Below are 15,753 nucleotides of genomic sequence, written 5' to 3'. Positions count from 1 at the left end.
GTGAAGAGATCTGTTTTTATAATTTTGTCTGCCTTCAGAAAATCGGCGGGAAATATGCAACGGTCAAACAGAAAACAAATAACAACTTATTGGGCCAATATTATACTGAGCCTTCTGGATCAGTACTTGTTAATTGATCTATGGGCTGAAATGCTAATTCCAAACAAGATTAAAACCAATGTTTAAGACTAATATTGTATTTTAAGTTTTTCTTTTTTTTTTTTTTTTTCTCGATATACAGATGTGTGTAATGTATCATCAGCTCATGCAATATATATATGAAGTATATTCCTTCAATCATTTCACTCTCTTCATTTATGAAGTTTCCTTAAGGTTTCTTAGACTAAGAATATACGAAATACTCAACGAAATAGTAATTTAAAATAATAAACACATAACTTCTGTGTGTATGAAAACTAATTTTCTTTGGAATGTGGACGACTCTCTCTATCCACGACCCAGTCCTTATACACTCACCAAAGCAAAGTCCTTAAAAATGATAATAGTGGACTTGACTTCATCACATTATAAAGAGTTTATACTAAGCACAACTTGATTCAGGATAAAATATACACACATTAATTATTAGAAAACTATTTAAAATGTAAATCATTTCATCAGATTATAAAGGGTATATACTCAAACAATTTAAGACGCATAAGTATTACTTTTTGTAACAGAAGATTAGGACACAGATGAAGAGTTTTGATAACGTGTAATCTTTTTTCTTTTAACTAGGGTTGGCCCGCCCTACGGGCGGGATATTAGTTAATTTGATATTCACTAAATGCTCGAGTTGAAATTTGTTTTAAGATTTAGGAATTTGGTTATCTGTTATGTGTTACTTATTAGTATGCGGTGGTATAGTTGTTTTTCGATTATTCTTACTTTGGTATTGTATCAAATTAACTAATTGTCGAACTCATAATTATAGATGTACAAATGTGGATTTGTGATAAAGTTTGATGACAATACTGTTTTTTTTAACTATTATTCATAGTGGAGTGTGCATGTGTCAGAAAGAGGCATATAACAACTTTTATGTTTTTGCGTATGGATTTTAAATATATACTAGATTTTCACCCGCCCTTTGAAAGGGCGGGTACATTTTTTGTTTTAATTTAATTTTTATATTAGTGTTTCTTCTTGTAGTTATATTTTGTGTTTTTTTTTGTAATCATATGTATAAATCTTAATCAAAATCTATTTTATAAAATAATAGTAGCTAAAAAGTTATATGTTCGGTTTTTTGTAATTATATGTATGTATACATGTTTCTTTGTAATCATATTTGTATGTTCTACATTTATTTTATTTTTTTTTATGTTTCTATAACTTTTAAATTGCTATTATTTTATAAAATATAATAGATTTTGATTAAAATTTATACATATATATGATTAAAAAAATATAAATATGATTACAAAAAAAATTATAAAAATTAAATTTCTAAAAGAAGTTAACATAAAATATACTTACTCTTTAAAATGACAGAACATATAAATGCTGATATTATTGAAAATGTAATGTTGGTAAAACCCAAAAGGAAAAGAATAATTGTTATATAATATATAACTGTGGGACAATATAAAAATTAGAATGAAGTGGCCACCGATAATTTTGGACATGAAGTTACAAAATTTGTCTTGACCAATAAGAAAGTAGTTACGGAGATATAGATGTAAATGCAGTTATGTTTTATATAGATGTGGATCCTTCAAATTTAAAAGCGTCAGTTGGGCTTGGTTCCACATGTACACAAACGTAAAAGTTAGCAGTTATATTTTATAGTTATATTTGTAGTTATATTTAGATGATGTATATGATTTTTAATTGGACTCAACTATTATCAATGGGGCATGTTCCTGTTTTAATAGTATTGATTATTTTGTATAATGCATACTTGCTCTACAATATTTGCTTGTAGACTAAAAAAACTGTTTTCTATATTTTTAAAAGAGAAAATATTTAGTCTAAAATATAACATTGACACATGTATAGAGGTTTTTCAACCATTACTTCACTGGCACAAAATATTTATAACTGCAAATACCTTCTTTTAAAAGTAAAACTAATAAAAGCGTGTACAACAAATGTATTTGGATATATATACTATATGCATCGAGTTATAAAGGGTGGAAACATTACAAAACTGTTTCGAGCATAGTTTTTAACTTCACGATCTTTATCTTGATGTCAGTTCAGTGTCAGCCCTAGCCACAAGAAGAAGAAGCATGGGCTTCCAGCCGACACGATAATAAGTATTTTCGCGGCCACATATTTATAAAAAGTGACTTTACCTTAGTGGTTCTAAGAGAAATTACCAGTGCTGAAGGTGTTGGGTTCAATTATCCTTGACTGCATTCACTTGATGACGTGACATCACAGGAGAGAAGCGAACATATTTATATATATATAGATAGATAGTTTGTTTGAGTATAGTTCGATCATGAAACATTACATTTTACTTTCTTTTTTTCTGCGGTTTAATGAATCTTTTTTTAGTCCCATTGTCACATGTCACAATATTTACAGCACCACGAATTTTAAAATGTCTTAACTTGTATAAACAAAAAGAAACTCAAACAAATATCATCAACTCAAAGTTGAAAGCTTCACATCACATGATTCTGCAACCATCAGATTCTTCACGGTAGACCACGGGAGCTGGATATGGCAGAGCTACCATCTGGTAAGGGGGTAGTCTACAAAACCCGCAGAAACCCGAATTCGGTATCTCGCATATGCATCTTCTAGCCGGAGCCATCTCGTTGTGATGTTCCATTAGATGAAACTGCGGTTGCTGCTGCTGCTGCTGGGGCCGTGGAGGCGGTGCTGCCTGAACGGTGACGATGGACGTGGTGGGACAAACTTTCTTCCGGAGCAGACGTGTTAGCTCGGCCGTGTCAATTCCCGCTCCCACAACAACCAACTGATCGTTCTGTCCCTGAATCCCGACAGATCTCACACCTGCATGCACGTAAACAAAAATATATTGGCTGAAACGTTTCACGTGACCTAACTTTCCTTGCAAGTTATATGCAAAAGAAGTCATAGAGATGTGTTACGTACCTGATGCTCCTGACGCGAGTTTCATAGCTTTCTTTATTGCTTTCTCATTCTCGCTCATATCAATCTTCAGAACTATCCTTTGCTGCACAAAAAGAATGATATATGATATATCAGAAAATAGTTACAACATTATTAAAAAGAAAAAAAAAAGTTTACAACACTATTTTAAGAATGTCTAAAAATATTGTATGTTTTGCGCATGTTGTTTTCACCAAAAGGAACTAACTATAAGAGGAAAACCAAAGGGCACTTACCCTCATCATACTGCCGGAGTGAATCTTCTGATATGTGTGTTTGAGTAAGGAGAGAAACCAATATATACTTTGTGTAATAAGGTGAGAATACTTGAATCTATGTAGGGTTTTGAGTGTTTATATATAGATAACAATGGTCATAAACAAACGAATGAGAAATATGTAGCTTCCTACTTTGTATACAAAAATATAATTTAATACAAGGATTATATAATTCTTAACTAAGGATGTTCTGTTTCAAATCATAAAACAATCATAGAGTATTGACATATACCCCTATACCTATAAAAACGATAAATTAACGGCCAAGGCCGTACTTTTAATATTATTAAAGCTTATATAGTTTTAGTCTTATTGGAAAGTGTTGTACAATTTGTCAACAGTTGGATTTTTTCGTAGTAATTCTATAATAAAATTCCATTGAAATTTACCAGTTTCTAACAATTTTGGTTTGTTTATTTTTGTCGAGACCAAATTTCGTTGCATTTTGGTTGAAACTTTCATGGTTTCAGTTTTACTTAATTGCCTATTTAATGAAATTGAAGTGTTTTTCCGCTCTGATAGTGATTGTCGTCGCCATGTCTACGAGAAACTATAGAAAAATCATATTGTTCGATTACCATATAGTAAAACAAAAAGAATCGTTCCGAACCTTCGGGACCACCTATTGTCATAGCGTGGAAAAACACAAAGTTTTGAGAAATTCTCTCCCAACCACTTTTCCTTCTACTACACACAAAAGACTAAACAGATACACAAAAATTATTCTAAAGTAGTAAAATATCATCTCCACATGGAGATCATCATCTCAGTTCTGAGCTACTCGAGCCTAAATAAACATAAGACGACATACAATGCTATTCTTAAGAATTTTGGTAGTGAATCATGTGGTTTCTCTGCCTACTCATGCTTCTTTTTCATAATTCTCTACAGTGCTTGGCTGAGAATATCTGTTCCGTATTAACATTTTTCGTCCTTTCACCTTATAAAATTCCATGAAAACCTTTTGGGGGTGGTTCTTGATTAGCTTGAACTGCAAAGTCTTTACAAAGCGCAGGCGGTGTCTTTCTGGTGATTCTTTGGTGTACCTGTAAGGAAATCTGGTCCGTTCCCGTGGTGACAGCCTTCCTAGTTCCCCAATATGAATCTCAGACGAAACTCTACAGACGCGGTTGGTGCACTCAACGAACTGTTCTCGCTTTGATTCTCCTCCCTTCACTTGTTTCCATTTCATATTATCTGTGTGAAGCTCCGTAGATACGTGAAACCTGAAAGTACTGCAATCTCCCAAGATGAAAGTTCTGTCACATCTGGACCCGTCTCCTCTCTTGTTCTCATAACCAGGGTAATTTTTTTTTCTCGAAAGCCACATTTTGAATCCAGGGTTGGGTTTGAGATTTTGGGAGTCCGTGGCATTATCTATGTAAAATTTTATTTTTTACAAATTTGGAAGATGTCTAAATAGTTTTTTTCAAAACTTTTGGAACCTTTTGCAAATGTTTCACTAAGCATGGCCAGAGCCAGCCTTGGTTGAATCAACACAAGAGAGCATTTGCTAGCGAGCTCCTCCAGATTCCATTAGCTCTTAGCATATGGCTTGCGCCTTGGAAAAATCCAAACACCAGTCCCCTATGCTTCCTACAACAAATAATCTTACAAATAAAAAGATACACTAAAGTTTGAGCAGCATAGTCAAAACATGCACTCACCATATAAGATAGGAACCAGACTCTTTGCCGTGGAAACCGGCATGTGGGAAGTTGAAGACGACTCGGTCAAATCTTCTGCAATTAAGATGAGGGTGTTGTTTCAGTTTGGTTGCATCAACTCCCTGTAAAAGGGAAGCTCCAAATCTATTCGCAATGATTCTTAGAATCTAGAGAAATAGGTTGGTTCATCTCAATATATAATAAGTTTTTATTAAACTAACTACAATTTAATTATTAATTTTTTCATTCTTTCATAAATAAAAATTACGAAATTGTCTAATGTGGCTAAAGTATATATGAAAATTAATGGTTTTGAATAATAAAGATTCGATAAAATTAGTGTATCTTTTATCATTTTTTCAGCATTAACTTATTAAAATAAAAATTAGATTTTTTGTATATGTTATATTTTGAATTTTGAAAACAACTAAAAATTATTAAAACTATTAAAACTCTCACATTAAAGTTTTATGAAACATGATTTAAATTTTTTATTATGACAAAATACAAATGATTACAAAATCGTATAAGTATGAAGTCTCATTTAATAAATATTAAGATTAAATAAATATATATATATATATATATTTATGTGTATATTAATATCGTTTAATTAAACTATATACCATATAAAAATATAGATATATTTTAATTTTGAAATTTGATTTGAACTTTTTTTTTTGAAAAGCTTTGAACAAATATTGACAACTTAATATTTAAATTTAAATTTTTTCATTGATTTTTTAAATTATAAATTACTAAAACTATTAAACATCACACAATGAAATTTTTTGTTATTAGTGATTTAAAATTTTTGTTTTAAAAAGATACAAATGGTTAAAAAACACTATGAGTAGACAAAATTATTTAATAAATATCAATATTAAAAAAAGACTATATATATATGATAATCTCATTTAAATTTAATTATAAACCATATAAAATAGAAAAAGTGTTTGTCTAATAAAATTTACTTATGTGTTTGCATCAATTAAATAATATACTTAATAACTAGGGGAATTGCCACTGATACCACTTTGCTAATACCACTTTGCTAATACCACTTTTCAACTTTACACTTTTCAACTTTAGCATTAAAATTTTAATAGACAAAGTACCATTATACCCTTGAATAATTAAACCTAAATTACTCTCTTTCTCCCTCAATTCCAAATCTGAGAGTTCCCAGATTGATTTTGAATTCGACGGTGATCAAATCCGACGATACTGACGAGTTCTCTGGACGGCGCTGGCGAGTTCTTCGGCGGATTGACGGTGCTGACGAATTCTCCGACGAAGCTGAAAAACTCTGCAAGCTTAGGCGAACAAGACGATCTCTCACTTTCTCCTCCATTGAGAAATAATGACGGTGGCGACGAGCGTTGATTCGCTTCTGGAGAAGCTCAAACAGGAGGAGCTTTACCTTCCACCAAGTAATTGGGAGTCCTTACATTCTCAGAGCCGCCAATTTCCTCCTCCAACTCGTGCTTCTCCTCTATCTTCTTCCTTTGTCTCTGTAAGTTCACCATTTACGTTTTTCATGTTTGTATGCGTGGAAACATGAGCTTTGCATTTTGCTTGAGTGGCTAGGATCGGAAACCTAATAGGAAATGATTTGGAGAAAAAGAAGTATCATTTTTATTGATTTGAGTTTAGTACTCGATGTACTGTATTGAGTTACAGCAAAATCATTATCTTTGGGAAGATTACGATGTGATGTTCTCAGATTTCTATTCTTAGTAATTAATTACAGAACAATTGAATATCTTTAGTGCTTAGATGAACGATATATATTGAGACTACTTATACTTTTGGCCACATTCTCTGACAATTTTGTTGGTTTTTAATAGGAATTAAGCTTGGTTAGGTTGCCGTTGAATGCCATGTAAGGTGTTGAGTCTTCTCTTATTAGCATACAAAAGCTCTCTTATGTATTATGCTCTGAGCCAGCTGATAGGACAACCCACCAAAGTCTGAGCTTGTGGCAACGGTTATCAAGCACTGACGCCTTGGGACAGATTCTTTGAAACATATGATGCTTTGGTTCTTTGGTCTTTCTTCTCCATAACTTCGTAGATCCATTTCATGAACTTCAAGTTGGAAGTTGAGGGACAGGGGGAGCTGTAAAGTAGGTGAAAATGAAGAAGCCAATAACAAGAGCTGCTATACTCTTGTTAATCAGGCTTTTGCTATTGCTGTGAGAAAGGTCCTAGAAGGCTATATATCTGGTCTGGATACATTATGTGCATCTGCAGAACTGAGGCGTTCATCTAACATTGTGGGTTTTGTAAACCCTTTATAAATTTTTATAAACCATTATAAATTCAGAAATCCCAAGTATCTCTCAATGCTCAATCATCTCAATACTCAATTATACCTTTTTATAAGGCCTTATAAAAGAAACTGTAAAAAAAAATGATGTTCTTTAATAAGCAAAGAAATGGTGGAAAGTTGGTTAATTTGGTGATTTATAAACTCTCTTTTTTTTTCGTCAGCAACAAAACAGACTCATATAGACTCTGCGAACCATCCCGGTAACTCTGCATCCATATGAACGACAAACGACGGTTGTTTCCTTGCACTGCATGCTAGACTGTCCGCCTTTGAGTTCTGTGTCCGTGGTATATGAATGATCTCTGAGCTGTTGAAACTTCTCTTCAAGAACTTTATGTCTTCCAAATAGCTTGCAATGGCTGGCCACTCTTCTGGTTCCGAAACCATCTTCACCAATTGAGCACATTCCGTTGCAAAAGTAACACAAGACTGTCGAAGATTCCTCATGCATTCCATTGCCCATATGAGAGCCTCTATCTCTGTGTGTAGTGGCGATTGACTCGCTCTCGTATTCCTTGCTCCCATTAGTCCATCGAAACCTTCCAGGGTACTGTACCATCCTTGTCCTGAATATTTATCTTCTGTTTTCCAAGATCCCTCCGTAAAACACCATCGTCCTGGTATACTCGGTATTGCCAAAGGTACTGGAACTTGGGTGCGGTCCGTACTCTGAGTCTGAGAGTTTTGTGCTTCCGCCCAAAGTAACGATTCCGTTTCTGCCAATTTGAGAGTATCTCTTGGATCCATATCCAAATTGCTAAAAAATTTATTGTTTCTACCTTTCCATATATACCAGAGAATCCAAGCAAAGTAATGATCCTCCATTTCGGGGGACACTCTCCAAAATAAATGATCCATATTGGTAAACAAAGATTGAGTGGGGAAAATATCCGGATTCGTTGGAATCCGTGAAAGTGCCCAGACCTGAACCGCCGGTGGACATTAAAAAAAAACGTGATTAGTGGACTCCTCGGGGGCTCCACATCGGTCACATACAGTACCTCCTTGCATTCCTCTTGACCTCAAATTTTTCTTAACCGCTATACACCCAGTTAAAATTTGCCATAAAAAAATGTTTCATCTTGGGTGGGCAGCGTACTTTCCAACAGAACGCCTTCAAAGGTGTTATCGAAGGACCAAACTGGGGTGGCATACTTTCTCTGTCCGGATATACTCATTCCACTTCATATCCAGATTTAACCGTGTATTTCCCATTGTTTGTAAAATGCCATCCATTTCGGTCTTTTAGGTGAAATCTGCTTATAGGAATACTTTCAATAATTTTCACATCTTGTGGATCCACCAGAGTCCGAATAACCTGTAGATTCCATGACCGTGATGTTCCATCGATAAGAGCATCCACTGTTAGTTCCGGGTAAAGATTGTGTTGATTTTTATTTGCTGGTCTCGGGCGAGTGGATGGAAGCCAAGGGTCATTCCATACTGAGATAGATGATCCTGTTCCCACCCTTTTGATTAGTCCTTTGCTAACCAGAGATCTAGCAGAGACAATACTACGCCAGCCATAAGATGACGAGTATGATCTAATGGGTTCCAGGGGTGAAGCATTCCTGAAATATCTCCCTTTGAAAACACGAGAAAAAAGCGTGTTAGGTTTGTCCATTAATCTCCAAAATTGTTTCCCAAGCATAGCTGTATTAAAGTCTATAAGATCCTTAAATCCCAAACCTCCATCATCCTTAGGACTACAGAGTTTGTCCCATGATTTCCAATGCATACCTCTCTTATTACCCCCCTGGACTCCACCAGAATTGTGCCACAGCACTCACTAACTTCTTCATTACCGTTTTCGGGATTCGAAAGCATGACATCACATTGTTTGGCAGAGCTGTAACCACAGATTTTATAATCACTTCTTCCTTACCTCCTCTGGTGAAAAACTTAAATGTCCATCCATTTACTCTGCTATTTAACCGATCCTGAACAAATCCAAAAACTTGCACCTTTGAACCCCCCAGATTTTCCGGGATGTCCAAGTATGACCCCATTCCTCCTAAGTTATGTATACCTAAGACATCTCGTAATACCTGTCGTGTATCTTCTTCGATCTTGTGTCCAAATTGAATCGATGATTTGTCAAAGTTTATTTGTTGTCCTGAAACCCCTTCATATTCCTTAAGGATCCTAAGAATTGTCTGACATTCTTCCTTCTGAGCTTTGCAAAAGAAAAGACTATCATCTGCAAAGAGTAAATGGGAAATTGGGGGGCAAGCCCTAGCAACCTTTAGACCCGTTAGTTGCATATTTCTTTCTGCCTTTTTAATATTCGCGACCAAAGCTTCCGTGCACATAATAAACAAATAAGGAGATAGAGGATCCCCTTGTCGTAATCCCCTCTGTGGTACTATATGTCCTTTTGGTTGCCCATTTAATAAAACCTTATATTGAACCGATGAAATGCATTCCATCATTAATTGGATCCAATGCTGATCAAATCCCATTTTTGTTAGTAGTTCCTGGATGAAGACCCGTTCAACTCTGTCATAAGCTTTGCTCATGTCCGTTTTTATTGCCAAAAATTTATCCTGACACGATTTGTTAGTCCGCAGACCATGGAACATCTCCTGAGCTATAAGTATATTATCCGTTATTAAACGTCCAGGCACAAAAGCCGATTGCGTCTCCGAGATCAATGATGGAAGACAGACCTTTAATCTTTGACATAATACCTTAGAAATAATCTTGTATCCTACATTACATAAGCTGATAGGTCTGAGTTCAGTCATCCTTGTGGGCCTCTCCTTTTTAGGAATCAAACAAATATTCGTAATGTTTAACCTTGTATCCAATTTTTCCGATGTCAAAAAACTGTTGACCATTTCCAACAGATCCTTTTTTATTATATGCCATGAGTGTTGAAAAAAAAGAGCCGTCATTCCATCCGGCCCAGGAGCTTTCTTCGGGTGCATCATAAATAAAGCCAGTCGAACTTCCTCCTCAGTTGCTAAGCGAAGGAGCCGTTGATTCATTTGTGGGGTAATTGAAGATGTAATCTCATCTAAAAAGCCATCAAAACCTGTAGGAGTTGTCGTCTGAAACAGATCATCAAAATAATCCACTGCCACCTTTTCTATCTCATGTTCCTCAATTATCCAGTTTCCATCAGAATCATATAGACCCACAATTCGATTACGGGCACGACGTTGTTTTGTTAGAGCATGATAAAATTTTGTATTTAGATCCCCTGAAGTGTGCCACATATTACGACTCTTCTGTTGCCAGAAATCTTCCTCATCCTTATAAGCTTCCTGTAACTTCCTTGAGACCTCCAGAATATCCTCCTGGGTTCTATTATTATCTGTTTGGACCTCCTCAAGTGCTTTCTGGAGTTCTCCGATCTTCTCTTTTCCATAAGGTGGATTATTCTTCCGCCATGTAGAGATCTCATGACGGCAGTTTGTGATTTTCGAAACGAAATCCCCCGGATTCGCCTCTGAAAATTCACCCCACCCTCTCTCAATTGAATCCAATAAACCTTCTTGTCCAATCCATCTCTTGTCAAAACGAAATTGTCCCCTCCGTCTTGTTACTTTATTATCAAGATAAGCTACCACTGGTCGATGATCGGACCCCACCATTCTCAAATATTCTGTGTAAGAGCAGGGAAAAAGCGTATGCCAATCTTCGTTTGCTAACGCTCGGTCCAACCGACACCTGACCATTACTTTTTTATTTTTTCCTTGTTTCCTTCTTCCTTGCCATGACATCTGATTTCCTCGGGCCGGAAACTCCAAAAGTCCAGTATCCCTAATCATGTTATTAAACGGTACAAAAGATCCTGCACTCCGTATGGCCCCCCCATCTTTTTCATGATTCCCAGTTATCTCATTCAAATCTCCGATAATAAACCACGGCTCTGATCTTGCTAGACCAAATCTTGTTAAACGTTCCCAAACTTGATCCCTTAAACTCTGGATCGGCTCTCCATATACAAAGGTCATGTAAACTTTTTTCCCGAGGGCCAATGTTTCAACATCAATCATACGATTGCTAGTATATTGAATATCAACTTGGTATTCATTATTATAAAATAATGCCAATCCTCCACTCGCACCAACCGGGTCCACTGTAACTAAATTGTCATAACCAAAATGGGACTGCAACCCTGAATAAACGTCAAATCCTGTTTTGTCTCTGAGAAAAACAAAAAATCTGGTTTATGTTTATGCCATATTTCCCGGAGATAACTAATTGTCCAATGACTTCCCGCACCTCTACAATTCCAGCTCAACACTATCATAATTTTTTTTCAAAAAGCTCATTCGAGCTAGACAATCGGGTGTGAGGAAACCCTGAGTAACCAGAATGCACTCGGCATAATTTGTGTGAATCGTATTGTCATAAACCTGATCTTTCACTATACCAAAATATATAATTTGCAACATGGACCAAAACCGTACACCCCATTGAAGCCGTACTGCCTCAATTAACATGTGTGTATTGAATATAACCTCCCATCTCCCATGTATCCAGATTCTCTCTAAACCACTCCAAATAAACTCTTGATCATCAACAGATATTAAACCACGTGCCACTTTTAAAGTCCATCCCCGATGATTACTTATAATTGAAATCCTATTTTTATTAAACATTAGAAAGTACCAGACCTTATGTGTATCTTGTAAGACGTAGAAAACCTTCACAGGAATATAATATTGGACCACCAAAACTCTTCGAAAAAATAAAACCTCAGCCTTGCTTTTTCGTAACCCACCATTGATATCCCCTCTCCATAATTGTTGGACTTCTTGAGCCAAACTCCCTAACTCCCTTGTTTGAAAAAATACCACAGAGACACAAAACCACCATTTCATCCGAATAAGAAAACAAATAGAAGACCAACCCATACGCAAAAATAAAACCATTCTACTATCCTTTTGACCGATCTCCACCAACTCAAACACCTCCGTACACACATGTGATATCTGTGGATGGTTTAATGAGACCAAACACAGTAGCTCCTCTATAGTAAAACCATCTTGCAGACATGGCCTCTGGTGTTTTGAAACCGTAAGAGAAAGACCACTAAAACAACCGCCACATCCAAGCCAAAACCAAAAACCAAAGAGTCTCGTCTTGTTCCAATTCAAACCCACATAGGGCAAGACAATGAAACACAGGGGACAAGTAGAACCAACAAAATAACCAAAAAAAATCTCAATAAGACGCTCATAGAGCTTATTAAACTGAAAAACAAAATTAAAATTAAAAATAGAACACGCCAACTGCTCGCATAAACCCTCCACTTCTTGTGTCGTCATGCTACTTCTAAGATTTGGTGGCATAAGGTTTGGGGTTTGCGAGACCCTTCTCCTCCTGCTGTTTTGCTCCTTCTCCATGACGAGTTGCCGTTGTACTGACCGTACGCTTGCAGGTGGCGACGAGGGCCTAGTCCCCATCGAAACCTTCCAAACTCGGAGGAAAACAGATCCGTAAATCTGTTCCTTAAACTCCAAAGCAGCTACTTCCCCTTTCTGGTTCAGAATCATACCTTGGAGATTCCGAGACCAAACTCCCAAGAAACACCAAAATCCCTCAATTCCCAATTCTCCATTTTGTATGAGATCGCTTGTAATCTCAATCAGATCTGTACTTTCCAATCCTTTGAATCCTTTGCGTGTCGCCTCTAACTCCCCATATTGATGAACCGAGATTCCTGTAACCCCTCGAGTCCCCGGATCCCATTCGCAAAAATTCATCGAACCCTAGCAGTCAATCGCCATCGCCGTCGCACGTAAAATGTCGATGACATGATTTATAAACTCTTATAAATAGATTTATAAACCTTGTAAATTAATTTATGAACACTTATAAATAAATATAAAAACTCTTATAAATAGCTTATAAGTTCTTGTAAATAGTTTTATAAACCCTTTTAAATAGTTTTATAAATATTTATATATGTTTTAAAACTTTATAGATGGTTGATACAAGGTTTTATAAGCTCTTATAAAATTTATAAATGGTTTTATAAACTCTTATTAATGAACAGTGTGAATTAAGAACAATGAAGGAGAAGAAGAATCAAATGGGGGGGGGGGTTTGCCTACCTTCAACTTCTGATGTTGATACCTCTCCCCCTCTCTCTCTCTACAACCACTCGTAATGCCCCTTCCTTCCTTTCTTCCTTCTCCTCTCTCATAAAAAAATCTTTACTTTGGCATCAAATCTTCTTAATTTTTTCTAGAATTTGATTTCCAAAAATAGACTTAAAATTTCCATCTAAGATTCTTTCCCGTATGTGTCCAATGTGGTTGGTTTACCTAAGTATCAGAATCAGAGTTTGAGCTTAACTACTTTCATCCTAATCTATATTGTTTTTTTTTTGTTTTTAACACTAGGAAGTAACTCGGCAGCAACTGTGAAATCAAATTAATGAGCAACCAGCTGGCCATGTTTCTTCTTCTTTTACAATAGCAACAATCACCAATGCTGAAAGCTCTTTGTCCACTCCTATGATCATTGAAGAGCTTAAGATGTATTCTCACCTCAAGCAGTTTACTTTCCTTGATCTCAAGTTGGCTACAAGAGATTTCAGACCCGAAAGTCTTCTCGAAGAAGGTGGCTTTGGTTGTCTCTTTAAAGGATGGGTGAAGGAGAACGAAACTGCTCCTGTTAAGCCTGGCACTGGCCTTACTGTCGCTGTCAAAACCTTGAATCTTGATGGCTTTCAGTGTCATAAAGAGTTGCTTGTATGATCCTTTATAAATACTTCTAAATTGATTTATAAACCCTTATAAATTGTGTTATGAAGATTATTAAATTCTTATAATCTTTTGAATAAACCCTTATAAATAGATTTATAAACTCTTAAAAATAGATTTATATTTCTCATATATTTTGATCAACTCTTATAAATATGTCCTAAACCCATCGACACAAACGAAAAAGCTCTTATAAACCATTATAAGATGATATAAATCATTGCAAAATGATTTATGAATTCTATAATTACACGTACAATAATGATGCTTTTGGCTAGAAAATGATTTTGTAAATAATTGTAAATAATTTACAAACATTTATTGGAGAATTGTAAACATTATAAATACTTTCATAAATATTTACTTACAAATTTTGTAAGAATTTATAAATGATCTATAAACTCTTCTAACTGATTTATAAATAGATTTATGAACCTTGTAAATTAATTTATAAAAACTTATAAATAAATGTATAAACTCTTATAAATAGCTTATAAGTTCTTGTAAATATTTATAATAACCCTTTTAAATAGTTTTATAAACTTTTATAAATAGTTATATAAATATTTATATGTGTTTTATAAACTTTATAGATGGTTGATACAAGGTTTTATAAGCTCTTATAAAATTTATAAATTGTTAATAAATAGTTTTATAAACTCTTATAAATGATTTATATACAAAACTATTTCATATATCCATATGATTGGTTTTGTAAACCTTTATAAACATACATGAATAGTTTTATCCTAAGAACCAGACTGAAGGTTAATGAACTGAGAGACCAGTAGCTTCGAGATTCCACTTATAGCTGCCTCCACCTCATCTGGTTCCCTTGACCCTCTCTCAACTCACAGTACTCGCATGCTGCAACTTGCGTCTTCTTCGACGTAGCAAGAACTCTCTCTAAATCCAATCAACAACTTTCTCCAAATCCAATAAACAACTTTCTCCAAATGTGTCAGAGCCATATATGTAGAAAATACACAAACTGTCAACTACATTTCTGTGCAAAGCTTCACATACAATCCAGGATACAAGACCACATGAGTTGTGGGAACCGAAATTCGCACTGTCGATTTCCGTTTAAATAAGGAAACTAGGAAAACCCTAATTTCCCAGAGGACCCGGATATCTGCTAATACCACACGTCAAGCAATCAGAACACGAGAATAACAACGATAAAGTATAAGAAATCGAAAAAGAGAGCAAAGTAGATCTTTTTCCGAATCTGCGTATGAGCGTTTACAACAAGGTATAAGCCTGGGCTCGAGAGCTGTCGGCGAGATTCCTAGTTCTAGCAACCCTAAGACGGCTAAACCTAATTGAGTCGCAGCTCGAAATAACAAAAACGGAAAGTTGCCTAAATCGCTCTAAGTGCTAAGTTTTCTCTGAAAAAGTCTCTCTCTCATGCCTCTCGCCTAGGACTCCTTATATACTCGCTCCAAGGTCGGTTTACGCTTTTACTCTTCTGCCCTTAAGCCGTCATAGCATAGAATAGAGATATTCCATTTTTCCCGATCTTTGTATATCCTCAAAATTTCGTATTTATCCGCGGAAACTTGACATTTATCTTTCCTTGCGCGCCAAGCGTAAACCGTGCTACGGTTTACGGGGTTTTGGTTAAGAAATCGTAGGATGGGTCTCGAGTCGTGTTTT

The 15,753-nt window shown here is 35.5% G+C and overlaps 2 protein-coding genes across 2 annotated transcripts; both read right to left on the bottom strand.

The window, feature by feature from the left end:
• Window positions 1–2,620: 2,620 nt before the first annotated feature.
• LOC106359847 (heavy metal-associated isoprenylated plant protein 41-like) lies at window positions 2,621–3,332 on the bottom strand. Its single transcript, XM_048773873.1, has 3 exons — window positions 3,327–3,332; window positions 3,073–3,154; window positions 2,621–2,970 (listed from the first exon to the last, which is right to left on the bottom strand). Exons 1-3 carry the CDS (start codon window positions 3,330–3,332, stop codon window positions 2,621–2,623), a joined length of 438 nt encoding a protein of 145 aa, XP_048629830.1.
• Window positions 3,333–11,572: 8,240 nt separating this feature from the next.
• Window positions 11,573–15,136, bottom strand: LOC111215872. The gene is made up of 2 exons (XM_022720076.2): window positions 13,441–15,136; window positions 11,573–13,095 (listed from the first exon to the last, which is right to left on the bottom strand). Exon 2 carries the CDS (start codon window positions 13,087–13,089, stop codon window positions 11,605–11,607), a length of 1,485 nt encoding a protein of 494 aa, XP_022575797.1. The 5' UTR covers window positions 13,090–13,095; window positions 13,441–15,136; the 3' UTR covers window positions 11,573–11,604.
• Window positions 15,137–15,753: the final 617 nt, after the last annotated feature.

This window comes from Brassica napus, unplaced genomic scaffold (genome assembly GCF_020379485.1).
Source record: "Brassica napus cultivar Da-Ae unplaced genomic scaffold, Da-Ae ScsIHWf_270;HRSCAF=446, whole genome shotgun sequence".
NCBI classification, from domain to species: Eukaryota; Viridiplantae; Streptophyta; class Magnoliopsida; order Brassicales; family Brassicaceae; genus Brassica; species Brassica napus.
This window is presented reverse-complemented; position numbering and strand designations above follow the sequence as displayed.